This window comes from Poecilia latipinna, unplaced genomic scaffold, assembly GCF_001443285.1.
Source record: "Poecilia latipinna isolate Pla-1442-1.1 unplaced genomic scaffold, P_latipinna-1.0 Scaffold725, whole genome shotgun sequence".
In the NCBI taxonomy this organism is placed as follows: domain Eukaryota; kingdom Metazoa; phylum Chordata; class Actinopteri; order Cyprinodontiformes; family Poeciliidae; genus Poecilia; species Poecilia latipinna.
Window position 1 is genome coordinate 81,834 of NW_015113341.1, and position 27,169 is coordinate 109,002.

Consider the following 27,169-nt stretch of genomic DNA (forward strand, 5'->3'; position numbering starts at 1 on the left):
TTTATTTTTTTATACTTTATTTTTATTTTATTTTCTCACAGAGTCATCTAGAACCATTTATATTATTTGGGCTTTACAAATATCAGACATTTGTATCTGCTGGTGTGTAAACCTATTTACAATTTAGCATACAAATAGGAAAAGCATAACTAGTCATCGTTAAAAGTGCTTTAGTGTAGTGGAAGAGGAAGACTGTGAAAAGTGAAGTGCATTCACAAAAAGCAAAACAAGAAAGAAAAATGGACCGTGCTTGATCTCATGTGTTGCACATAAAACACACCAAACATAGAAACTCATAGCATATTTCATCCACAGCAAACTGTGTTCATAGCTTCACAAGGCGATAGACTAAATATCTATCATGGTAACTACATATAATGTAATGTTTGTACTTTAATAGTACTACTGGGGATGTCCATCTTCACAGGTGGCACATCACTGACATTCATTCAAACAAAAAGGTGAAAAATAAACTTTTTTGTACAAAAACTGTGCTGCAAGCATATTTACAATGCACAGAGATAGTGCCAAACATGCTGGCATCATTGGAAGTGCAACTATACAAAAACTGTGACCAAATCTGCGACAGAAGGAAACAAACTCTTTGCTTTCGCTTCACTCAATTTCAACTAAATTATTTCTACTTTAGAGGAACGTTTTTAGTATTTTCAAACGTAAGACTCCTTTGCATACGAAAATTCCTCAAACACTGGCTGGCTGCATCTCCGGGACACCATCTCATGCTGGCCCTTGGAGACCGACTCGGACATCGCCCTCTGGCGAAACGGCTGCCGCCGCTCCACGATTGTGTCCTGTGCCGTTTGAGAGAAGCAGTCCTGGTTGTATGAGTACTCTCTGACTGGAAGGTCATAGTTCATAGAGGAAGGGCGGGACCTCCTGATCTGCGTTATGGCGTCCTGTACGGTCATGGAGCCGTAATGCGGTGGGGGCGCTATGTTCTGCACTGCCTGCTCATACGTTGGAGGCCTGGAGGGCAGCCTGCTGTCCACCTGCTTGAACACTTCGATGGCGGACAGAGGGCGTGGCTTGAGCAGAACGTCGGCGGAGGGATCTGCTTCACTCTGCGAATCCTCCTGAAGAGTCTCTGGGAAGGGGTTTTCCTTCTGAGTGTCCTTCTTTAGGCTGCTTCTGCTGAAGGCACCCAAGCTCCTGGTTCTCATCAGGACCTTGGAGGCCACCCTCATGGACTGCGATCGCCTCTTCTCCTCTGAAATCAGCTTGGGAACGTCCAGCTTGCCGTTCGTCGTCACCAAAGCCTGACTGTTGTCCTTCTTGGAACTCCTTGGCGAGCCCATGGGGGAACTGGTGAAGACGGAGCTCTCCGACTGGTTCGAGGCGGTGCTCTCCAGGGAAGAACAGGAGCAGTCCTTGCCCATGTAGGGCAGCGGATCCATGTTGGAGCTGCAGCTCAGCTTGGGGAAAGACAAAACCGAGCTGGCTCCACCGCGGCTTTTCAGCAAGAAGGAGTCGTCTGAGATCTGCTTTTTCAGCGGCTGGCCGTCAAAGTTGTCCCGCTGCATGGAGCAGTCGTCGTGGCTCCTGGCGTGGCTGCACAGGTTCTCCAGACTCTCCGGGAGGAGGAGGATGGGCTCGGAGCAGCGGCGGTTGAAGGGAGCCTTGTTGTCGAAGGCGGCGTCAGACTGCCAGGACGGGGTGGTTATGCTGGGACTGAGGGATGAATACGAAGAAGACGAGCCACGGCCTCCATCTGTGGAGCTTCTCTTCTCTCCCGCCTCTCCATCGCCATCCGGGTCAGTGCTGTCGTACGCAGAGTCGTGGTGGACCGAGGAAAGGGAGTCTACGTGGTGGGAAAGAGACAACAGTTAACACAAATAGATACAGTGTATGTGTTGCTTTAGTCTCTAGAGAAAATGTGTCCAAACTTCATGACCCAGGGACCAAAACTGGCAAATTTGAACAACTGGTGGCCCACAAAATTCATGCAAAAGTTTGTTTATTTGTATATCATATGTATATCATTAAAGATCCAAAACATGAAAATGACTTCACTGTTACAAGAAAAACAGAGAATTTCCCAATGTTTTGAATCATCAATGATTTTATATTTTGTTGGCAAACCATTGCCAAACAAAAGAATTTCAAAGCCCATGCTTTGGACTCTAATTTATGAGTTAGTCTTTAATTACCTTCATCTGTATCCAGCAAGCATGGAATATTTTCTCCAAGAATCCCACAGTTCTCAATCAGGAACTGAGTTAGTTCTGTGGCCTGTGCAGGAAAAAAAAGAGAGGAAAAAGACTGTAAAACAATCCAGACAGAACATAATTTCGTTTCTACACCATAATCTAGAGGAAAGAGTCCCTTGCAAGTGTGATCTGGCTTGTGAAAACTCATGAGGTTTTCTGCACAGCTAACCACAAAGCTTCAAAGCAGAAAAAGTGAGAGAGCAAATTCATCTCAAGAGTTTCTACCTTCTGCATCTTTTCCCTCTGCACGTCCAGCGGCGTGCCATCCAGCTGCAGCAGGGTGGGGCCGATGCACACCGCCAGATTGGAGGCGTCCATCTTGTTGGTGTCCGAGCTCTCCAGGATGCAGTGGAAGAGGCAGACCAGGTACTGCAGGAGGAGTTTGTTGGGCCCTGGAAGATCATCGAATACCCTGGCAGCGGAGGAAGGAAGAGAAAAAGAACAGGAAGGAGATAAGTTTGGCGGTCTTCAACTTGCTCAGAGTTTGTTCCCTTTTTTAAACTGATCAGACACAGAAAGAAGAAGTGGCTTCTGTACGGCCTACAGATGGCGGACAGTGGGATATTCTGCAGAAAAAAACTCCGCTCAGAAAACCCTTTGTCTGCTGTTAACCGCATAAGCATTGATAAAAAAAATTAAAAAAAACACAAAAGATGTCCTTCCACATATAAATACCACATCTTCCATTGAAAAGAGGATGTAGGTGATAAAAATGTCTCTGGGCAGACCAGTTGGGAGTGGGTGTAGCTTTACTCACCTTCTGATTTCCAGAGTTCGCTGCTCGGTGTCTTCATGGTCCAGAGCTGCTGTCCACCTGTTGTAAAGGTCAGACCTGAGCAGGCTGTGGGGAAGTTCTTTCAGGAAACACTGCAAAAATAAAATAAATAGGGATGAGCTGCAGGAACAGTAAAAAAAATAATAATAATTCTAAGGTGGTTTAAGATCCTTCATAGTACAGATGGTTTCTTTAGTGTTTAAGGCAGCTATGATGGAAAACAGATAGCAGCTGGTGCGGTAAATTGTTGTAGCAATGTGAGGTTTTTTGCAAACCAATGATATTTCTAGTTGTAAAAAAAAAAAAAAAAAAAGCGATTTAATCTTAAGAATGCCAGTGTGTTCTGTGTTACTCACTTTGAGCAGTCCGACCAGCAGATGGACCTGCTGACTCTCCAGGTCCACGTCTGTGCCGTTATCCAGCTGCTCCCTGAGGTCCTTCATCAGCCGGGTGTTGCACGGCTTCCGAAACACTCCCTCCGTAGACGGGCCCATCTTCCTCAGCAGCAGCAGCAGGTCCTGATGGGAGCAAGATGCAGTGAGTAAACATGCAGCAAAGTAGGTGTTTGCTGTTCAGAAACATGGGATAAAAGATTTTTGTATTTCCAACATTTCAAAATAAACTTACTGTGATGGGTTTGGGAAGCGAGTAGTCATCTGGGCAGATGTTGCTAAGTGGCTGCCCAAACAGCTGATTCTTGGTTCCTTTATTTGCGTGGCATGCCTTGCTGGAAGTCCTCCTGAGCTTCATCCTGTTCCTCACCAGGTTCCATTTGGTTTCTGAAGGCGACAAATGCACCGTTAGCATAATCTGATAACACATCACATGACTGAGACAAACGCAGTGCAAACAAAAGTTTGTTTTGCTCAACCTAAGCAGGCGCTAGATTTTCCTTTTTTTCGACTCTGCGGTTAATTTTTCAAACCTAATGGGCCCTCCCCCTCTGCACGGTGGCAGAGACCTGCACCATAGCCACCGCACGCGCGAGAGAGAGACACACAGAGGAAGACGTGTGCAAAAATTGTTCAAACTCACCAGAGGATTGTGTCAGTCGCTCCTCTTGATTGTTCAACTGCTTTGACAAAGCGCAGCTCTTCGCATCACCCTGGAAACATAATGAAGGAAAAGAGATGTGGTGATGAACATGGAAGAGGAACATGAGCACGCAAGAGCAAAAGCAGAAGAATCAGGGGCTCTTTTTCAATTTTAACCACATAGCACTTAGCAACATGTCCAAAATGAAATGAATGATCAAAGGTTATGTCACCAGAGGCATAAGCAGTCACCTCCCATCTCCTTATCAGATTTTTGCAACAATATCAAGTTGTACTGTACATCCTGCACATATCTACACTTGCATATATATACACACACAAAAAAACACATTTTTGATCACAATAAGTTTATCTTTTGACCTACCTCCGGTGTAAGCACAATTATTTGCTCCATGCCACCTCCTGTTAGAGTTTTAGTCTGTAACCAAAAGAAAGATGTTATGAGAAGTGTAATTGTTTAACTGCAAGCTTGAATTTTTGTTCAGTGGAGTTCCAGTTTAACGTGGCAGTGCAGACTTACAGCGATGCTGCCACTCAACACCTTCATGAGGACGTCCGGGGGTGAGGAAGAAGCACAACCAGTCCTCGTTATTGCGTCTCTAATTTTTCTGCAATGGCGATAAATACAAAAATTGTTCAAAATGCTGCACGTTTCCATCAAGATCTGCTCTAAATATATATATATATATATTCTTTAAAATAGAAAATTAAAGCTTGGTGTTAAGAGTTTAAACAGTGAATCCTTATGAGTTTCTATGTTTATAATAACCAAAACCTTCATTCAGGAATTTGATGAATTAATTTTTAGCTTCATCTCAACAGTCCACTTGATCTTAACATTTAGCTGCACCAGTAGTCAGAAAATATGTAAAATATGTACATTTGGTAAAAAGGATTAAATATTGACCTCACCTGTGAAGAGTATCTGACCAGCGTTCTTTCACCTCAGGCGAGCTGTGGGCGAGAAAACAGCATGGTATGAGTTACTAAATCCACAGAGCGACTCCAACACGCTTCTCGACTGACAGTGGGAGGAATGAGACGAGCCGCGCATCCACTGCGTCTTTTAACAACTCTGGTGGAAAGTGTATCTCAGTCATGGGGAGAGGAAGCAGCGTCACGGCATGCCCCATTCAGACACCTTCCACTTCCTCATAGACGTGCAGCGCTGCGGTGGCTTTGTCCACCAGTGGAAACAGGATGGCGACCCAAATACGCGTACCCACGTGCTCACCTGTGAGGTTTCGGGATTGAAACATCAGATATACCGGCCGGCACTCGTGTTTTGTCTGTTAAAATGGCGACACGCTGTTTATCTAAGGCTCCAAATCGAAGCAAATGTGAAACCTTCACACGGTGAATCACAACTCAAGTCCAGTCAGACAAAAAGAGAAGTGTTCTCATCTTTAAACACAACAACTCAAAACCCACTTGGGTATTAATCAGTTTCTTGGAATACAAAAATGGGTGAAAAACACAGTCCCAGTGTTCGATTGTGATGACTTTGCGAGAAACGTGGGAGTCACTAAGCACCACAAATGAGCAATTTGTCATCTGGTGCAGCTTTAGTGATCAGAAATTCACAGCAGGGAAAAATACACTTTCATTCCTTTTTAGCCAATCACAAAGTCTTGACTACAAAGGATGAGTAAGGTTTTTCCTGCACTTCATCCTTACAGTAAAAGCCTGCATTTCTTGACAGCCTCTGCCGTTAATTCCCTCAGACGGAGACGTGCTTTGCGGCGATGTCCAAACTTCCTATTTTTGTTGTAGAGTTTTTGTCTTGTGATGCTCCAGGCCAACTTTCTTTTTGGTACTTCCTCGTTTTCCGAAAGGCCACACATCATATGACCATTCTACTACTGAATATGTGCACATATTCTCAGTTAATGATTTGCAAGACATTTTGAGGAAAAACATTTTTTACACCGAATTTCAAAAGGTTTTCATTCCCATTTTACATTTTTATATTTTGTCACATACACACCTGCACAACCAATAAGAAAGTACAAAGTGGTTTCTGTATGGTAAGTCAACAACAAAATACTTGTAATTTTCAGCAGACATTGCACAGCGCATACAGCGGTAAGTGTAGCTAACTAAATGTGCAGGAGCTCCACCTGGGTTGCTAGGTGACGGTCTGGAATTCAGTGCGGTTGCTAGGTGACGGGCAGTCCCTGCTGATTTGTGAAGTTATATTCGGGAGGTTTTCACAGGGCTCATTTTCCAGACACCAAGGAAATAAACTTTTTGTGCCAGAAACATCTCAGTGATTTTCTTAAGTGCTTAGGCTATTTTTTGGAACCAGTACAGACCCAAACCTGGCTAAATTTGAGATATACATAATAGATTTTTAAATAATAGATTTTTAAACATACAGATAGAGCTATCAAAGTCAAAGCCCAGAATAAAATCCAATTGAGAATGCGTCGCATCTTGAGTTATTCTGCTAAGACTAATGGGTAAAATGTCAGTCTAGATGTTCAAAGCTGGCGTAGAATAGACATACCCTAATGGTGCATTCACACCAAACGCATTTCACGCATCAGGCGTCTCTGGTCTACATTCAAAGTCTATGTGGAGGCACGTCGATGTTTCGCTTCTCCAGTGTGGCGCGATTTGGAGCCCTGGGAGCGTTTTGAGCGTCTGACAAACTGGCCGGCAAAGTGAGACAACAACCAGAGCAATTTTGACGCATCTGACGCATCCTGCGTGTCTTACACGTCTTATGCACCTTACGCGCCCTCGATGCGCCTTCAAAGAGACTTTGAATGTAACGCACAAAACGCGTTTGGTGTGAACGCACCACAACAGATACACCTGTCACACTTTTCAGGGAAAAGTTTTAAAAACCAAATGTCCTTTCACTTTAAAAGAAAGAATAACCATGGGTTCATTATTCCTGCTTGCTTAAAAAGTGTTGAAAACTGCATGGATGAAGCAATGATCACATGAAGATACTCATTGCTACACAAATGCATGATCCTGCTTGAGACACTTGTGAATCAACCTGCTTACATGCAGCTGTTTGTGTGTGAGTCAAGTGCTGTGTGTTTGACCTCTCACCGAAAACACACGATACAAAAAGTGAGAGCCCAAGCCAGGACAAGAGTCAGCCTGGGATCAACGTCCCCCGCTGTCCCACTGTCGTCCTCCTCTTCTTTCTCTTCCTCCTCAAAGTCACAAAGCCAAACGTCCTCCAGGTTCACTCTTTGCTTTAGGCGGTAGCTGGCTGTTGACCTGTTCCAGCAGAACCGAAAAGAGAAGCAATAAGAGAGCTAAATCATTTTTCTGATTTCTATTTATACCTGTGTTTGGTGTCCATGTGGTACAAGTCTCAGTTCCATAAATTTCTATCTTATTTATTGACTTTTCTTTTAGACTTTGTAAACAAAATGATCAGAAAATAGTTTTGTTTTGAAGAGTTTTGTTGTTGACGAGTGTTTCAAAGAGGTTTACTTTCCAAACCATCCACTGTTTATCGTTCACTGTTGAAACAGAGAAATTATGTTTTAGATTACATTTGTTCTTGACATTTCAATGAATTTCCCTATATGTGCAGTTCACTACCTGTGCTCTAAAACCAACAGGCTGATATTTGAGTGAAACACCCAACAAAACAGCATCCGTATGACCGTGAGCCATTTCTCCCTTTGGCTCTAGACTCGCACGCTTATTTTGGTTAAATTTAACTAGAATATCTTGAACTATAGTTCACTTCCTGCTTTTGAAGCGGTCTCTGGTCCGCTTTGCATTCACATACCAACGGAACCGAGACCTAGGTTTGTAGGCAGACCAGAGATCAGAGTTCGATTACACATTCACACCTCTCCAAACAAACTGGACTTTCATGGAAACGAGCCAGAGTTTGATTAAAGTGAACTAAACAGGATTGGTGTGACTGATGCAGCCTTAGGTGGCACATACATAGGTGGGTGCCATTTTTTATCCTGTCTTGACCAACATCAAACTTCCATCCATCCATCCATCCATCCATCCATCCATCCATCCATCCATCCATCCATCCATCCATCCATCCATCCATCCATCCATCCATCCATTTTCTTTACATCCTTGTCCCTTAGTGGGGTCGGAAGGGTTGCTGGTGTCTATCTCCAGCTAACGTTCCGGGCGAGAGGCAGGATTCACCTTGGACAGGTCGCCAGTCTCTCACAGAACATCAAACTTATATAAGCAATTAACAATTCTAAAAAAAAAAAATTAAATCCCATTTGAAATCAAATTTTCTACACACATAAAGCTCTGGAAAAAATTAAGAGACCACTTAATATTAACATATACCTACATTTTATAGGTATATGTTTGAATAAAATGAACATTGTTCTTTTATTCCATGAACTGCTGACAAATTTAACATTTATTTGCAGAAAATGAGAAATGGTCAAAATAATGAAAAAGATGCAGTGCTTTCAGACCTCGAATAATGCAAAGAAAACAAGTTCATATTCATTTAGAAACAACAATACTGATGTTTTCACTCAGGAAGAGTTCACACATCTATATTTGGTGGAATAACCATGAGGTTTTCAATAGGGTTCACTTCAGTGGTCTCTTTATTTTTTCCAGAGCTGTATGTGATTGTGTGTGTAGGTAGAAATTCTCAGTGGTATATAAACAAAAAGCCTTGTCATAGCCTTGTACAATTTTCCAATTGGGTTTTGCATCTTCAACTGTAACAGCGAATGATACAAAGCTGTTTTCCAACCATCTTTTCCCCAACTAAAGTAATCATCAAAAAATTTGAAAGTAAAGTGTCTAAAGCCAGACACAGCAAACAACTGTTATCACGTGACCAAACAACTGACAGTCTCTCCAAAAGAAATCTGAAAAATGAGTAATGATGCGCAAAGTCATCTGTGGAAGTAATTGGTTTTCATGAACAGGTTTACTGTAGCGTGCTGTTGTCCCAGCTGTGCATACCTACAGGAACAGTGGGTAGGTTGTGGTACAGAGATGACTGTGAAAATCCTCCCACTCAAAAGCTATAAAACTTCCACCGACTTTTACAAACAGATCGGATCTAAACTGAGCTGTGAGACAAGTTACAGTGAAAGTTGTTAAGGTTTGTTTTAAAGTAGTTCTGTGGGTTAAAAAAGCTAGATGATACCTTTTACTAGAGTTAATTTATGTTGTACCTGTATCGGCACTTTGGCTTAAATTAAAAGCAGATAAAAGTTACTTATGGTTTGAAATAGGCATCTGAGAAAAACAAATTTTTCAAGGGAATACCTTTGATTTCCCCATCTAATAACGTCTCTCACAGGGAAGCACCCTGCTTTCTTTTTCTATTAATGTAAACTCAGTGTGACTGCGCTGCGTTGCTGGGAGATTCCCCAACAGTCCAAGCATGCAGTTCAAAAATACACAGTTTGTTTCTGCTTCCCTATTTTTACTCTGTAACAAACACGTGGCATTTTCAACAGAAAGCCCGTCAAAAAGAAGAAGAAGAAGAAAAAAAACTCTAAGCCTATAAATCAACTACACTCAACTTGTTGTTCCAGATTAATTCAAACGATATATCCATAGGAATGTAGGGAAAACTTACTTTAGTTTTGCGAAGATGAGGACATCAGTGAAAAGAAACAGGTGTCGCTCCTTCGTCTTTGTCCCCTCAGTGACTTGGACGCATTCGTCCAGCAGCAGTTCACCGTTCTCGCTGGTCAAACCGAGGACAAATGGACTCTGTTCAACAGACACCCAGCAGGGAGCCTCTTCCCTGAGGCAGAGGACACACACCAAAGCATGAGTGATTCTCAGCCTCACCAGGCCAAACAGACTCCAGAAGAATGAAGGCTGTTTCCTAGATCCTGCCTTTAATGGAAAGAGAAGTTCAAATCCTTAAACTGCTGGGAAATCACCTTATTCAAATTAAAATATTTGTAAAGGTCATCGTTAGAAAAACAAAGCAGATGGTCTGGGTTAGTATCAGTTTGAAACAGCAAGTGTAAAAAGGGTAAATCCAGACAAGTTGTGGTCACTTCCTGCTTTCTATATCTTATTATTGTTGGTTTGTTTTTTATTCATGTCTCGATGTCTCGAGTAGTAAAAACCTCAAATAGTCATATACTGTAGAGAGTTCTGGTTGTAGAGAATTTGAAGAACAATACTGGAATCGATCATTAGCATTAAAGTGTTTCATAATTTAATTGTAAATGAAATGTATTCAATTACAGTATGATCTTATATGGTTCTCTTTGATTTGAAGTGTTGTACAAAACTTATAGTGGCGAGCAGGAGAAAACCAAAACCCTTTATATAACAGCACAAAAATATAAAAAGACCTGTATTCACTTATGACATATAATTAACATTTTAACTGACTTAGTTATTCTCTATTTATGTAAAAGCATTCATATTGACTACTAGAGGTAATATAGCTATTGTAATTATTACGCTGATGCTTTGAAAAACCTTATTGCTCTGTTAGCAAAACATCACAACAAAAGTGACTATAAGGTTGATAAGCTAACAGGCCAACAAGCAGACATGTTAACATTTTTGGCTTTATTCTTTACATTTTATTTTAAAATGTCACAGATTGGAATTGTAGTTTTTCTGGACAACACAAATTGGTATTTTATGCAACATTTGCAACAGTTTAAAATCGTTTGTCCTAATAAAGACGATAACAGTTAGCCTAGCTAACTATAATGCTGACACTGCCCCCAACTAGCTCCTCTGTGGAAAAAAGCATTTCCCCCCTTACTGTCTACTTCTGTTTTACTTCAATGTCACATTTTATGTATTACAGAAACTAATCTTAACAAAGACTAAAATATATTGTGATGATGCTCCAAACTTCTGAGAAATTGTTCTGTTTAATGGAAAGACAAAGGTAGAACATTACCTTTGTTTTTGTGAAACACCCTTTGCATTTGGGGTTTAACAACAACAAAAAAGTCACACCAACAGTTGTTATATTGCCATCATGACCTTCTGGGGCAGCTTTGCTGTTTCAGGACACATTATAAGTTTTATGATCTGAAACATGTAAGTGAAACACACAGTAAAGCTCTAAGGTGTCAAATACTTTTCACAGCTCTGTCGGTGGTACAAATGCCCAGCGGAGTCTTTAAATACTGTAGAACTGTAGTGATAGGCAGCTCACTTAGTTTATATGGTTGCAAAATGCTGAACCAATTATAGTTGCGACTTGTAGGGTACAATCAGCAGCTTAATTTTAGGTTGCTATTCAGCCATGCACATTAAAATGTTGAGTGTGATAGTTGTTCATTTTTATAATTTGGAAAAATGTACTTGTGGTTGTGCTTTACATAAAGTTATAAGGTTTTAAAAAAGTTTTGCTGTTTTGAAACTCAGGCTTTTAAAGCAAAAGCGTGAAACAAACTGTTAATGCAGCTACGTTCTCTATATACAAGCTTTTATATTAAACTTTAACACGTACAGTGCTCATATTTCAAAGGCACTTCAAAATATTTCAACTTCCTCTAACCGGTTGTCTGAGCAGAAACAGATGAGGGCAAATTTTAATTTGTTGTGAGGAGTTACAGACACATCCTAATAAAAGTCAGTTCACTCGATGCTTTAGGAGATCATTAAAAAGTTTAATACTTCACCTCAGTAACGTACTCTACGATTGAAATTCAACTCAAAAAGATAACTTTCTGTTACATTCAGTGTGTTGACTTTAAGTGTTTATTGCTGTGTACCCAAGAATATCATGGGAACGTTAAGTGGAAGAAAAAAATGCCCATTGACACGTAAAGTGGCATCCTTTGAATCTTGTAGCAATGCTGATTCAAGAATTTGTGAGAGATTCATACAGACTAGACTGAATGAGAGACAACGTTAGAAGCAACTTACATGAACTGAGGGGAAAAAGTGTAATTGCTCTGTGGTCCGAAGTCCTATTTTCAGGTAAATTTTGGATTTAATTTTTGGAAAATCAGCAGCTTTTCAGCAGGTCTTGGCATCTACCCACGCAACAGTAACAATACTCACTTTAAAGGCCATGGTGTCACTATGCTTTGTTTGCGACCTGACTCATCTGACCTAAATCCCACAGAAAATATGCACGAGACGCACCAAAGCAGTAATTTATGGAAAAAGAACACAGACAAAAAATTGCAAGCACATACTTTTCACTAGGTTGCTATTTTTACATAATTTTTAAAACAAATTTTATTGGTCTTATGGCCTAATTTAGTTTTCCACAAAACTGAACTTTGTATTTATTCTCGGCTGTAATCCATAAACATCAAAATTACCAGAAATATTAGAAATATGTCACTCTGTGTGGAGTTACTCTATAGGATTCAGTTCATTTTTTGAATCGAGTTACTGAAATAAACGTCTTAATGACATTCTAATTCACATAGATGAAGTTGTGTGCGTACATTAAAACTAAACTGCCTACTCAGGGAAGAAAGGACTCTGTAGGTATCAGGAAGCACCACACAAAGGTGCAGCTAAACTTCAAAGGGGTTCATTTTCCCTCTGTGTGAAAAAAAAACAAAAAACTAGCAACCATTTTCCAATAAACACATGAATAAGATTGTCAAATATGATAAACAAATGGATCATATTTGTTATGGAAAAGTTGGCTTAAGTGATTAACCGAATCCAGGAAAGTCACTTTTGTTGATGTTTGTGTCTAAGCTAGTTGAAGCGGAGATCAAACTGGTTTATGTTGAGCGAGTGTGAAACCAGCTTTGGTGTTCGCTCATCCCACTGCCTCTTGGTTAGGAGCAGAAATTCAAATCGCTTCCACGGAGGTGGTTTCCCTGCGTTTTCTCTGTGGCCTACGATCGATGACTCATAACACGCAGACAAATAAAACAGTGTGAGAGTTTTTGGTACTCTAAAATAAACAACATTAAAAAAAAAGAAAAGCAAAAGCTGTGGTGTTGTCAATACGAAGCTGAGTTTGCTTGCTTTTTGAGGTTGAATTGGAAAAAAAATTTTTAAATGAGGTCATAATTTTTCACACCAAAACATCAAGGATTCAACTGCATTTCTTTGTCTCATGGACAAAGCTTTTTAATTATTATTTAGATATAAAATTGTAATTCATAGCTTTTTTGTTAAATGTTTGCTTTATGTTAAAGACAGCGCTTTTCACTTGTAACACTGTATAGTAGTAAAAAAACGGAAGAATAAAAACTGCGTTTAACCTCAGCATGTGTACGTCAGTGGCGTACCCACCAGAGTGAAACTAACACCCACAGCCCGCCCCCCTCCATGATGTCGAATGTCTGAGCTTTGACTGACTGGCTGGTCTTGTGAGGGTGGGTTGTGTCTGACATTTGTCTCCTTTGCGCTGAAGAAGTCACCCACCACCGCGGGGGTCTCCGCGCAGCCCCCTGATGATGACGGCTTGGAAAGGTTAAACGTTTGACAAACAAGATGGGTCGATACAGAGCCCACATGTGTGACTTAACAAGATTTAAAGTAGGCAGAAGGTGTCATGGTGGATTTTCTTGGCTTTTACGGTTCTATCAAAACATCAAAACAGGGTACAGCAGTTAAACGTATTTCCTAAAGTAAGACTAAAGCTTTAATTTTATTTTAGGTGATCTGTAAAGACTGTTTTTGTGGCCATCTAGTCTCGAAAAGGCGACATACTTAGAACCTTCAAATAACATTTGTGTCTTAAATATTGTTTTATCAATCAAATCAAATCAGTTTTATCTGTATAATGCCAAATTACATATGTGAAAATATTATTTAACTTTAAGAGGAGCTCATCGAATGCAGAGATAGTTATTTTTTAATATGGGTAGTTTTATCAATATTTTCTACCAAAACCGGTCCTTTGAGATTTGTGATCTTTATATTGCCCAAAATGAAAATGAGTTTGACATCTAAACTACAAACTTCTTCAGGAAACTTTTATGTACAAAAAAAAATGTATAACAATTTACAGGTTTTTTTCTAAGAATTACTGTATTTGTTTGCCACATTCAAATGGCTTGAATCATAGAAATCCAAGCGCGAACTGAAACCGTAACAAACAAATGTTGTTAAATCACTCAGATCCTGTCGACACATAAAACTGGCGGAGAGGAAAGTTTAAGAGTAGTTTGAAGGTATCGTTTCAAAACGTTTGTGGGTAAAACCCCTCGGGGGACATCTGTGTTTGAGGCCGGCCTGGCTGTGCCGAGTGGTAAACATGGTGGCAAGTCGCAGGTGTCACACATGGTGGGTTCAGGGGGGACAGGAAGTGTGCTTCTTTCTCTGTTTGCTCTGTGTGACTTTCAGATTGAGTGCTGCCACCTGTTTGTGTGGGGACATTTTTATGTTTCTGTAGTATTCTAATACTATTAAAAGTAAAATGTGTCTTACTAAATGTACAAAGTAGGCTTTAAAGTCAATTGTGTGTGTTTGATTTTGAGAAAGATGCAGATATTTGGCAGCTTTATTACTCGTGTTTAGCAGCGACTAATAAACAGTCCTGCATTGTGTAATACTGCATTGTATGAAGTTTCTTATAATGTAAGCAAATGCTTACTTCTGTGACACTAAAAATGTAATTAACTACAAAATAAACCATGAAGCAACACAAAAAACAGAGGTAATAAACAAATGCAAACAGGAAGCAAACACAGATGAGTCAAACAGAAACCTGCTTGCGAAGAAGTAGAGTAGCTTCAAAAGTACTCATAACCTTTAAACTTTCTCACTTTTTTTTTAGATTGCAACCAGGAACTTTTATTAAATTTCTTTTTACGTGATAGATCAAGAAATCGTATCATCCAACTGTGAAACAGACAGAAACTAGTTTTCGCTTCTTTTAGTTACGAAAAGATAAATAAGTAAAACGTATTCAGTGACGAATCTCTTCTAAGCATTAGTGTCGAGTAGTTACATTTTAAAATCACCACACCTCAGAGAAAATTATGGATATCATCAGCACAGAATTAATCATTTAGATTAATAATTTAAAAAAAAAACTGTTAATGGTCTCTGATCTCGTTGGTCTCAAAGTTTTGAGCCAGTTCTGCTTTCTGAAGTCTGACACCTAAACTAGAACACGGTTCTTCTTACTGGGCTAAAGGATCACAAGAAGCTCTTCAAACATGCAAATTAAAGGATTACTGTGGAGTGTTTTGTGTTATTCTTGTATCAATGTTAATATTTTGGACTAACGGCCAATTCATTTTGGAGAAATATTAACAGAAACATTTTTATAATCTTTTCTTCTTGTCTAACATCATATCAAGCTAAGTGTTGTATCATCATGGACTGAAAGGCCACTCAGAGAGAAAGAAGCCATGACTCCACAGGAAACATAAAAAGGTAGCTTAGGGTTTGCAAACATTAACTTCTAAATACATGGCTTATGGTCTGAAACCAAAATTTAAGTGTTTGGCCATAAAAACTGTTGTAAACATTTGGAGGGAAACAGGAAAAGAGTCACCAACTTTGAAGTACAGGAGTGGCAGCATCATTCCCTGGGATTATTTTAGGAAATTATGACTAATACTCTTCACAAAACAGGTAGAAGTTTGAGAAAATATTATTTGTATATACTTCAGTCTAATATATCATTTGACTGACTTTCCCCACTGTTTATATCTGGTTTTAAAAGTATTAGTTCGTGCCAATGATTGCAGCCGTTTTGTGATTTTGACCTTCGTCGGAACTTCAGAAGGAAACTGCAGGAAATGTGTTTTTGTAAATACGTCGGAAATAAATGCCTTTCAACTGCTCCATTATGTTCAAGGTATTTTGACCAGTTTCGTTTTATGAATCAGTATTAGATGGAAGATTAAGGTTCATTGGTAAAAAAAAACATCTGCAGACTAAGCAAATGTGGTGACATATGTTGGCATTTGAAACTTTACTAATAATAGAATTAGTAAGAAAAGCAGGTGGTTTAACCTTTAGTTTAGCTTTTGACTACATTGATAGTTTTTTGTCAGAAACCTAGTTTCTCTTATCTATCTTTATTATCAACTGTATTTCAGCTTTCAATTCGACTCTTACACAGTTACAACATGCAAGATACCGTGAGAACCAACAGTAGCACAAATCGAGGGAGACTCTATCGCTATCTGAAGTTCAGAAGCTTAGTTCACGTGTGTAAATGCACCTTCACCTGTTTACATGTAGCAACTGCTTCAGATAAATGATTCGCACCTGATAGGCGACCAAGGCATCCCAAGGGCCTTCCCAAAGACCAGGGATGGAGCAGAGCGCCGCCTCTGCGCCAAATGTCTGAATTGCTGAAAAAGAAACGGAGGTTAAAGGTTAATTTAGGCATGGCAGCTTTATGACAGGAAAAGACTTTGGTGACTTCCTAATAAAGATTCTGGATGAAAATGTTTCTCTGGCTAAGAGAGATTGATTAAATTAAATTAAACATGATTTGATCATAAAATGAAAAAATACATGAAACTATTCTAAATGAAATGAAATAAGATGTTTTCTCTCTTTTAATATGAGTTAAAACAAATCTACATGATAAACTAGAGTTGGAATCTGTAAGCCGAGACTCCAGAGCCACAAGTGGCTCTTCAGATCGTCTACAGTGGTTTTTGATTAAAAAATGAGAAAGAACCAACTAAAGTTTTTGAATACAGATATAATAACAGACACGTTTTTTTTATTCATTTTTATTTTCTCATGGAATAACTGTATTGAATTTCCACAGCAGAGGAAGCTTTTTAGAACCTTTTTTATATTTATATCATTTTCCACAAATCTCAACATCCCACAGAAGAAAATACATCTGTGGTATTTTTAATAAGTTCCAGGTTTTTCTTTATTTCAATATCTAACAATAGAAAAAGTGACTTTTAAAATTACAACAAAACTCTTATAATTGGTATTTATCCTTTTTCCAAATCATGTTCAGAATAAGCGTCACAACTGTTGCCCTTTGAAAGAAAGTCCACCTTTATGCAAGCCAGGTTTAAACTAAGAGTAATGACACAGTCAGTAAAATAAAGGTTTTAACCATGTCTTAGTTTTTCCTAACAGACTCAAACACAAGTTTGAGCTTTTGTTTGTGTGTGTTTTATCCAAAACAAGAAGCGTTTTCATGCTGGCTGCTTTTGTGCTCTAATTGCTGCACTGAGTAATTAGGTGAAGCATAATAGACGCTGAAGGAAAACACAGCAAAACACAAACAAACAGGAACTGGAGTTCTAAATAAAAGGGTCTCCGTCTGCAGCCCGGGCCCCGCTGCCACATGCGTGGCAAAGTGAAGGACATGAAGGGACTGCGGTGACCTGGGCACACACCTGCCGCAGCATCTCTGGCTGTGAATGAACCTCACTGTGAGCTTTGAAGCTTTCGGCATACTTGTATAAAACTAAAGCGAGAAATTAAACTTTTAATTAATAATACTTTTTGTATTCCCCCAAGGAAGACGGAAAAAACAGTCAAGTGCCTCACTACGCCCCCTAAAGGTAGAATGAGGTACAAAGTGTAGTTTAATTTTAATTTGCAGAAATATTACATAACTTTTAACAAATAAAAATGACAAAATTGGGGAGGGGGTTTCCACTGAAAGCCACGTAAAATATTTTTCTTAATCATTCTGTTGGTTATTTAAAAAATAAAAATAAAACAGTTTAAAGTCCTTTTGCTACTCTAATCATTTTTTTTTTATCTATGTCAATCTTTTAATAGTAAAAAAATATATTTTAATTTGGCTTTCCCACACTTCATCTAAATATTTTTAACATGCATATATTTAATAACAATATTTCAAAATTAAAAAGTCTGTATGAAGGCCTCCTAAACAACAGATAGATAAAAAAAAATAATGCTTGGTATGGTTTCCAAAGGAAATGCATAATCTCACACAGTACATTTTATTTCAGTATAACATTTATGAGTATTTTGGGGAAGTTTTTAACAAATTAATTAGTAATCTACTAATCACGATTTGGCACATCTTTTATTACCGCAGTGCAGCTAGAAGAAGATTAATTTTATATCTGGTGAACTATTGTTGTTATATTTTGGATAACTGTACTACTGAGGGACCCAATAACTTTTACTGTAAATCTTCAAATATTTATGCTATGTTAAATGAGGCTCCAATGGACTTTGGAAGACAAGGCCCACAGCATCACAGGTCCTCCACCATAGTGAGCATGAACTGCTTTTCTACTTAATGTTTTCCATCAGACCCGACGGCAGGAGTATTTGCAGAATCTCAGTCCCATCTGGGCGAAGCACACAGGTCCAGAAAAAGCCCCAGCCGAGTCATTTAAATTTGCAATAGTAAAAAAAAAAAAAAAAAAAGGCTTTTTCTTGTAGATTTAACCAAGTTTTAATTACTATTGAAGTGTGTTCCAAATCATGCTTATGAATCTCATGGGACTTGAAAACTATAGATGAAAAAGTGTAAAGTATGAATTGAAAAACTACTTAGGTTACATTAACTTTCAAGGAATCATAAGGGACGCCAATAAATTTAATAGATTAAATTCATGCTTCCTGTCTGCTAATGTTAAATGGGAAACATTTAAATAGTTCTGGCTATACAACAACAGAAGTCACCAGTACAGACCATTGTTTGTGATTTCAGAACAAGCAGAAGTTGGCTCTAGATTTTGGATCAATACTCACAGGGTGCATTGAAGCAGCTGCATCATCATAACTCCCCCTCCTCATGGCTGCGACTCCATAATCTGTAAGGTCCATGCCGTCCTGAGCTGTTTGAGGTCCGTTGTCACTTTGCAAAGTAATGGAGGATCAGCTCTGCAAGAAGCCAGGAGAGCTGCTGCAAACCGACGGCCCCCGTTCTGCAAAACTTTCTCTATTGAGTGCTGCTAATGAGGGTTTAAACAAAGGAGGCTTGCCTGGCAAACAAAAGCAGGAGAGGGGGGCTTTCTGTGGCGGACCTCATGGTGCTGCAGTCCCAGTCTCAACACTCCAACATCTCCCCTCCTGCACCAACACCCACCATCCCAGCCTGGGATGTTACGCTCCAGTGAGGCAACTTCGTCCCATAATGAGATCGTCATGCATCCCATTAGGGCCTTCCCACTTGTCCCCATTTCCAGGCTAATGAGGGTGACATGTTTGAACAATCGGGGTCACATAGATTGGTTCAAAACATGTGAAATATAGGCGCTTGCAGAACATTCAAATGGCTCCTCTTTTACTTACTGCCGGATGATTGGTGTGTTCAAATGTATAGCACAACCATCCATTCCCACAACCACTGGGACTCGTTATCTCGAGAAAACCATCGGGAAAAAGTATATGCGGAAAACGTCCGCACTCGGCTTCCGTACTTTTGTACAAGTTTTGCTTTAATGTTATTTTTTATCTACTGAACCTTTAATGGCTTTTGGAGAATACCCCTCAGACCTAGTTTGTAAAATACCGGAATTTACACATAACATTACAATTTCTCCATCTGTACTTAAGTAGTCTTACTCAAGTCATTTCTTTGATAACTACTTTTTACTTTTACTTAAGTAATATTCTAAAGTAGTGTAGTGCTGTAGCGAGTACCATATTTCGGCACAACTCATAGCTTATTATTCAAATGTTCAACAATTAGTATAAATACTGTCTCATACTTTCCTAATTCAGTTTTCGGTGAGTTCTTCTGTCTTTTTCTTGTCAGAAATTTGTCCATTTCGCGCTTGTTAGCTACATGCTAACTCTGCTAGCTCAAGGAGAAAAGCAGCTTCAAAGAAATTTGAACGTAGCAAATAACATTAAAATAACAGTTATTTTAACTTAGATAGTAAGTTCGATTTTATGTTTAAAAAAATTACAAATTTAAGATGAAAAATGTACTAACAGTCAATGTTTTTATTGTAGTATTTCCTTCTAATGTCATTGACTTTCTGAGGCCCCACTTTGAGAAACACTGTGCTAATCTACATTAAAACTCTCATTATGCAAATCATCCAAACTGAAACAATCCCAAACTACCATCCTTTCAACTAAGAACGCTAAATGTTAGATTTGAAGCTGATTATCTGGGGCCAGAAAAACCTTGTTGGTAACAAAACATAGAGCTGCGTAAAAGATGTATGCATCTTTGACCAAGAGCTGTGAAAAAAAAAAAAAAAAAAACAATGATGACGACGACCAATCACTGCAGAGCTTCATACCCACCTCTTGTCCTGCTTCTCACGCAAACTTAACCTCAATAAAGGAATTTTGTCTCCCTAAAATTCTCTACAGTACAGAGGAGAATGTCTTTTAAAGGATGAATTAAATTCTGAATTAAATTCTTGACTGGGACAAGAATGTACATTAACTTAGATAGGTTCAAGCAGCAGATTTATTGACGTTTTACTCCTTTAACCCAATCTTTATTGAATGAAATAATATTTTATTCTACCAGCTGTTTTCTTGAGGTGGCTGAATGCAATCTTTATTTCAAAACTTGTACTTTTTTTACCTTTACCTTAGTAAAAGTTCAACCTGTACTTTTATTTTTACTAGAATTTTTATTTTTTTTGTCATATAAGTACTTAAGAGAATGCGAGTACTTTTGACACCTCCTGCAATTCTTTTGTTATGGAAATCTGTCTATCTCTGATATGTAAACAAACAAGCCTGTTTCATTTAGTTTTTAAAATGTTTTGTCGAATTACATTTAAAAATCAATGTATGATATTTAGTGGTAAATGTCAGTTTCAATTTTGTCCTCGTGTGTAGAAAAGTCCAACTTTCCGTTTTGTTATTTTTGATTCACTCTAACGTTTCAAGTACTATCTAATCTTCCAGTGACCTTTGTTTCTGTTTCTGCTTTTGTGCATCAGTTGAAACCAGAACCCTTTTTATGCAGCAAGCTTGCTCTCTGGTATTGTTTGCAATTTGGTTCTTTATTCTAAAGATCGGCGTCACAGAGATATCCAGACGGCACCACAGAAAACCAGCCTACTAACCCTAGAATAACCCCACCAGGGCGATAGAGTTGTTGAAGCCGAGGCGGACGAGCCCCTCCAAATGAGGGAAGGACAGAGCCAAGAGCGGAGGAAACCCGAAAGATTGCTTCTGAGACAGTAAACAGTGCCTGACCCAAATGTTTTACCACTCTTAATGGGGATTTAACTCTAAAATATGTGTGAAAGCATTTAGTACATTTTCTAGAGACAGAGAGAGAGAGACAGTTAGTTAATCATTGATTATTTTAACTTGAATTCTATCATTACATTTCAATTGTTTAATGTTGTGACTCTGAGAATAGATATATTTATTTATGATATATCCATCTCATTCATTTCAGCAAATAATGTAAGTAAGGTCAACTGATTCAGTGAAGGAATTTACTTTAGCATAATTTTCATAGATTTAAAAAGAAAAGATTCTTAATATAAAAACATAAATAATTAAGCAGCCTAACAATTGCAACAGTGAATGGTGGGGCTGTTGTTTTGAGCATTTTTCCCTTTTTTAAAAAAGTCATTTGTGTCACGATTACTGAAACAAATCCATCACTAAGGTTTTTAAAACTCTTCCCAGATTTTTAGAGTTAATTCATGCATTTTTGCATCAGTCGGAATAAACAGTCTATTAGGATTTTAACCATATATTAATTTAGTAACGATAACTATTATAGAGAGACTGTTCTAAAATGTGTCAACGAGCTGAACATGTTATAGTATGTCTGAAACATGCAGTGCCTTGCAAAAGAATGAATATATTTCACCTTATAACAGACCATTCATAATATAACCCAGAAGTAATGCGTAGCTACCAATACAAGAAAAATAAATCGTTCTATAAGGAAACCCAGCCGGATGCATCTAGTCACGAACTTGACAGCAGTTCCTCATATTGACCAAAGAAAAGGAGAACTCCCTTTTAACAATAAGAAACTTCCAGCAGAACCTGTCTCATGTTATGCTGTTAGAAATAAGTTTTAACAAATATGTAAGAAGAAAAAAACAGATTTTTATTTTAAGAATCTTAAGGCATCCTTAGGTTGCAAGTTTGTGTAACATGGTTATAAGAAGTACAGCATTTAGAGAACTTTTTAAGTTCACTTTGAGGCAAAATGAAGATATTTTTCTTGAGTTATAATCATTTTTAACTTTTCACAAATTAAATCTGTGCTTAAAAGACTGAAAATATTTACAAATTATTTTGAATACTAAAACAAAGNTTTATTGTNAACTCTGGCTAGGAGTCCTTCAAACAAACAAACAAACACAACCTTTGGCCTTTTGTTGTTGTCATTATGAGCTGGCTCCGCTCCTGTAGGATTCATTTTCTTCTTATTTGGAGGAGTTAATGGTTTCTAGGTGCTCATGAAAAGCTCAGCACGAAGCCAATTCAGATGAGGCCTCTGTTGTCCTGACTGGCCTGATTGAAGCAGTCACTGCTAATAAATTACCAAAACTTCCACCCGGCACAGTCTAACTTAACTGGTGACTTTTAATATCTTGAGAGGAACTAACCAGCAGATTTGCTCTCTCGTTTACTTCTCAAAGATTTTCTTTACATTGACGATTTGCAAAGCAACTCATTTTACCAAATGCCTGAATGAAAACACCTGCAAGTTTCAATGTAGACATTAGTGACCACCCAGGCAGAGATTGGTAGACTGCCCAAAAGTATGTTAAAGTAGCGCTACCTCAACATATTTTTACTAAAGTAAAAGTAAAAGTAAAGGCAAAAATGTATTTGGTAAAAAGGTTGTTCAAGTAAAGAGTAACTGATCAAAACATCAATCATTTAATATTTGAAAATTTCAATATCAGATGGACCAAAATATATAATACTTCTTTAAAAAAAATACTCATGTAAATGTAAAAAGAACAGCGTAGTAAAAGTACTCCTAAAAATACATTTTTCCAAAGATTTACTCAAGTAAAGTTACTAAATATAACTACCCACCTCTGCACCAAGGCAACATTTCACAGTAACCATCAATCTCCACGGTAACACAAAAACAATATAGCAAAAGAGTGCATAAAAAAACCAATAAATTGAGATAAAATACAGATTTTTAGAGTGCACTCAACTGAAAAGTCATACTCTGTCACACTGACAGCATTGAGCTTTAAACCTTACTGTTTTTTTTAAGCATTGTGAAATGCAATTAGGTTTACGCCGGATTCAGTGCGGAAAGCGTTGCCATGCTTTGTTGCCGTCTCCCATCAATGCAGTCCATTGTCCCACGGTTACATCACTGGCAACTCATTCTTCAAAACCCGATTAAACCTCTTGGTGCTCATCTTCCAACGGAAACATTCAAACACAGCCTGCGCTGTTCAAACAGGAATTTAGAAAGGGAAGCTTTGGTCCAATGAAATGGGGATTTCTTTTTTTTTTTTGTCTCTTTCAGCCACGCTCAGCTTCTCGACTCAATTGCATTGTTTTGCCGGTGAGTTTGCATGTGACTTCCTCACTCGTGGGAGCGTTGGAGGTGTTAGTTCTGGGAAAGAGTCTTGAGGTCAAATGAAGCCACTGGACAAGTACAACAGTTTGTGTTATTTCACAGAACTCAGAATATTAATTCACACCCATGGTTAAGATGTGAAAACCTCTAAAGCACATCTTTTATTATATTGGAACTTTTTTAAGAATCTATCCTTTGAGGATTTTTTTGAAGATTTTTTTTTTTTTGANGGGAAAAANACATGCAGTTAAAGTTTAAATAGTGAAGTACACATTTCTGGTTTTCACATAAAAAAGTGAGACCAAGATTAAAAATGTCTGAACTCTTTCTGCTCGACAAATACCATGAACAATTCAACATAAAAAAAAGACAGAGGGGAAAATGTAAAAACAATCAAAAATCTGCAAAAATGCAGCTGCAAAGGTTTTCCCATCCTTAAAGTGATACTTTGTTGGAGCTTTTGATGTTTTTTCAGCCTTCTGTTCTATTGGGTCCAGTCACTTGGCATCACTACAGTGATTTACCTGAAATAAAAATCAGATGTCCAGCTGAATCTTCTTGGCATTTGCCTGCTGAAGAATAACACTTTCAAGATTAAAAAGAAAAACGGCGTAACGAGCCCAGACTGATGCAGAACATCTGGGAGAGGAAGTCACAAATTAGAGAGGAAAACTTGACGAAAACGACTGAATCATCACTTTTGAGGCATACTGGAGGGTTGCTAGGAAACAACCCAATCATCTCAGTGTGCAGTAGAAATGTCTATATTTAGATAACCTGTGTAACCGAGAATGACTCCCTTGTATTCATGTGATAAACTTGGCATGACTATTTTAAATCTTATATCTTTAGCATCAAGAAGATGGAATGATTTATAGCTGCCTGAGCAGCAAAGTCTGCTTCAGCTCTTTGGTTTGTGACTAACTTGTTTAAAATGTTTCCATATACCCAATTTAAGTCAAAGTTTAATGCATAATAAATGAAATTACAATTTGACAAGCTAAAAAACTTTACCTCTTAGGAAAAAACTTGACTATAAAGAAATATTCAATCCTACAGAAACATTCATGGAAGTGAGTTTGAGATAATTTTCCTGTTGGGATAAAGAACTGTGACAAAGTTTCAACAATCCAGTCGTAATCTAAGGAAAAACTGAATATTTCACTTTTAAACTCCTCACACTGTGGGATGCACCATGCCTTAGAAACAGACCCACAGCATGATGCTGCCTCCACCATGCTTGGCTTGACATGCATTATGTTTCAAAGCCTCATTTTGACTCCAAGAAATGATCACGCTTTGACTTAGGGAAAATATTGGATTAATTAATTTGTGGAGGCGCCAACCACAAAAACTTCAAAACCAAAACACAGTAAATTTTTAAAGCATAAATCTGTAAAACATCACATTACAAATACCTTAAATGTCCAGAACTTTCTTTTAAAGTGGTCTTTATTAACAGCTCTTTATGTTTTATGAAGATGTTGCCTGCTTTTTCCTCGTTTTTAGTCCTTTTTACCCGACTACGACGGCATGCTGCTGTGTGTGGTTGAAGAAAATGACAAAAAAATACAAAGTCACAAGACTTATGAAAGCAAGGCAGAAAAGACAAGAAAGACAGAGGAAGAATCTCTGCTGGGAAAACAGTTTAAAAAAAAAATCCTTATTTAAACTTATCTTTATGTCACATTACCGCCAAAAACATGAACGTAATTCACTGGAATTTATTTATTTGGTCAAGGCCTCTGATGATTTTTAGAGGACATTAGAGTAGAAAGCATCAAGAAGACCAAGAATCATCGCAGATGAGTGTGGGAATAAGTTGTAAGGTTTAAAGCAAAGTTAAGTGATAAGACATCTTAAGATTTCAGCATCTCACACAGATCTTTTTGATCTGAAGTGTGACAGAATTGCAAACAACCCAGGACATACTTTCTGTAGTTGAACTTGGAGGCAGAGAAAGAACAGCTTTAATGAGTAGCAAATGTCCTTGGTATGTAGTTTTCCATGTCAACTTCATACTTATTCTTATAAAATCTCATTAAAACTTGTGGTTGTGCATAGTAAAGCGAGGAAGTTCGAGTATGAATCCTTTTCCAAGGCATTATTTAAAAATAAGTAGAAACTTTGCACCCCCTGCTGATCTTTACAGAAAACTGCAATGTTTCATAGAGAAAAAAAAAAACAAAACAAAAAAAAGAAAGAAGCCATTACGCATTGAATAGAAAGATAAAGTAGACTTTATTTGATGGTGAAACCTAAACAGTGCCTGTGATTACAAAACAGGTTCCCCGTTTTAAAGTTCACAGAGGCTGGAATGCTGTACTGACAGAAAGGCATCAGAGAAGACCGACAGATGAACTGAACAGAGCAGAAACGAGAACAGACATCAGGTTCAGAGGGAACACCATTCAGCGCTGGCTCTCAGAAGTCTTTCCTATAAACCGTGGAGGTCAGGGGTCGCGCTTTTCACATCATATTTGAGCTCCCAAGGTCAGACGCGTCAGGCAAAAAGTCACTGGTGGTCTGGATTTCTCATCTTTCATGGGTTTTTCTGGTGCAATTCTCTTGGTAATGCAGAGTCACAGTTGCGTCTCGTTTACCACCAGGAAGGAGCCGAGACGATTTTAACCGTTGCTCAACCACAGCAACGTCGAAGCCGAGTGGCATTTCCCTGTAAGTAGCCTCCAAGCTCAATAAATACACTCCAAAAAATACACAGAAGCTTATGATGCATCCCATTCCTGGATGACCCAAAAATATTCATCTTCATCAATGCTCAGGCTTTTCTTTTTTGGTCTTTTTAGTTTAACGGTTTTAAAGGAACAATTCATTATTGTGGTAAATAATTGCGGTCTGTGTTGCGTCATTTAATACTTTTAACTTTCTTGTAATGCATCTTCTCAATAAAGCATGTAGGTGCTAATTAGTGTGCTTTTTAAGTTTAATTTGGTAGATTTTTTTATTCTCAGGACAGAGCCATCATTTACAGGCGCAAAATTGAAATGCTGAGCTATTCCTTTAAATCAAAAAATATATATATATATATATATATATATTTTGAATATCAAAAGCCCTTTTCTCAATACTTTAGTGTGACTCCTTTAATAAACAGTGACAAATGTATTAGCTTCATGTTTTCACCAAGATGAAAAAAGTATTTACCAACACCTGCAACCACAAAAATAGGCTAAAAAAATATTACATTTACCTTAAGTATTAATCACTTTTAAATTTGTAGTCTAAAGCAGAGTGATTTCAGGAATTATATCCGTTTATCATAAATCATTTATGGCCATGATTCTTCATCTCAACAATTTTTAAAATTCTTTTTTTTTTTTTTTGCATATAAACAGGTCTCTGTATAAATATATATACGGGTGTCTGTATTTATCTGGGTCTGGTCCCATGTGCGAAAAATAAAGAAAAACACTCCCAACATTCAAGTTCCCTTCTCGTTTCAGGTTTGCACCTACAGGTGTGGGCAGCGACGAGGAAAAGCACATTAAAAATAGACATCTTTAAATAGCTGTTCGGCTTGTTTTCTTCTAAGTGCAGCACGGTTGGAAACGGTAAATTCAAGTCATCATTTCCTCTCCTTCCCATGTATCATACACCGAGCACGAAAAGAAAAAGAAAAAAAAAAAATCATTACCGATTAGGAAACTAGACGTGGAAGGATACAGCTCTGATCAGACATATAAACAACATATGGCAGCCACACTGTAACATCCCAAAAAAAAAAAAATGTCTCAGGAGGAAATATATATATATATATATATATATATATATATTT

General features: G+C 38.2%; 1 protein-coding gene and 1 long non-coding RNA gene across 2 annotated transcripts in view; one reads left to right on the top strand and one right to left on the bottom strand.

The window, feature by feature from the left end:
- tagapb (T cell activation RhoGTPase activating protein b) lies at nucleotides 1–19,181 on the bottom strand. Its single transcript, XM_015045421.1, has 14 exons — nucleotides 18,627–19,181; nucleotides 16,182–16,267; nucleotides 9,625–9,795; nucleotides 7,125–7,298; nucleotides 4,971–5,012; nucleotides 4,579–4,666; nucleotides 4,423–4,476; nucleotides 4,039–4,108; nucleotides 3,631–3,782; nucleotides 3,360–3,521; nucleotides 2,986–3,095; nucleotides 2,454–2,640; nucleotides 2,169–2,250; nucleotides 1–1,819 (listed from the first exon to the last, which is right to left on the bottom strand). Exons 1-14 carry the CDS (start codon nucleotides 18,699–18,701, stop codon nucleotides 669–671), a joined length of 2,604 nt encoding a protein of 867 aa, XP_014900907.1. The 5' UTR covers nucleotides 18,702–19,181; the 3' UTR covers nucleotides 1–668.
- LOC106955318 (uncharacterized) overlaps nucleotides 13,676–27,169 on the top strand; it is an 18,070-nt gene continuing 4,576 nt past the window's right edge. The window contains exons 1-2 of the long non-coding RNA XR_001426552.1: nucleotides 13,676–13,688; nucleotides 23,451–23,457. This is a non-coding gene — a long non-coding RNA (uncharacterized LOC106955318). The remainder of the gene's footprint in view (nucleotides 13,689–23,450; nucleotides 23,458–27,169) is intronic.

Excerpts from the sequence above, each read along its gene's own strand:
- tagapb (XM_015045421.1), bottom strand. The coding sequence starts at position 18,701 with ATGGACCTTACAGATTATGGAGTCGCAGCCATGAGGAGGGGGAGTTAT. Across the intron at positions 16,268-18,626 it reads CAGCTGCTTCAATGCACCCT|CAATTCAGACATTTGGCGCA; the intron begins GTGAGTATTGAT and ends TTTCTTTTTCAG. Across the intron at positions 3,783-4,038 it reads GCGACTGACACAATCCTCTG|AAACCAAATGGAACCTGGTG; the intron begins GTGAGTTTGAAC and ends TGTCGCCTTCAG.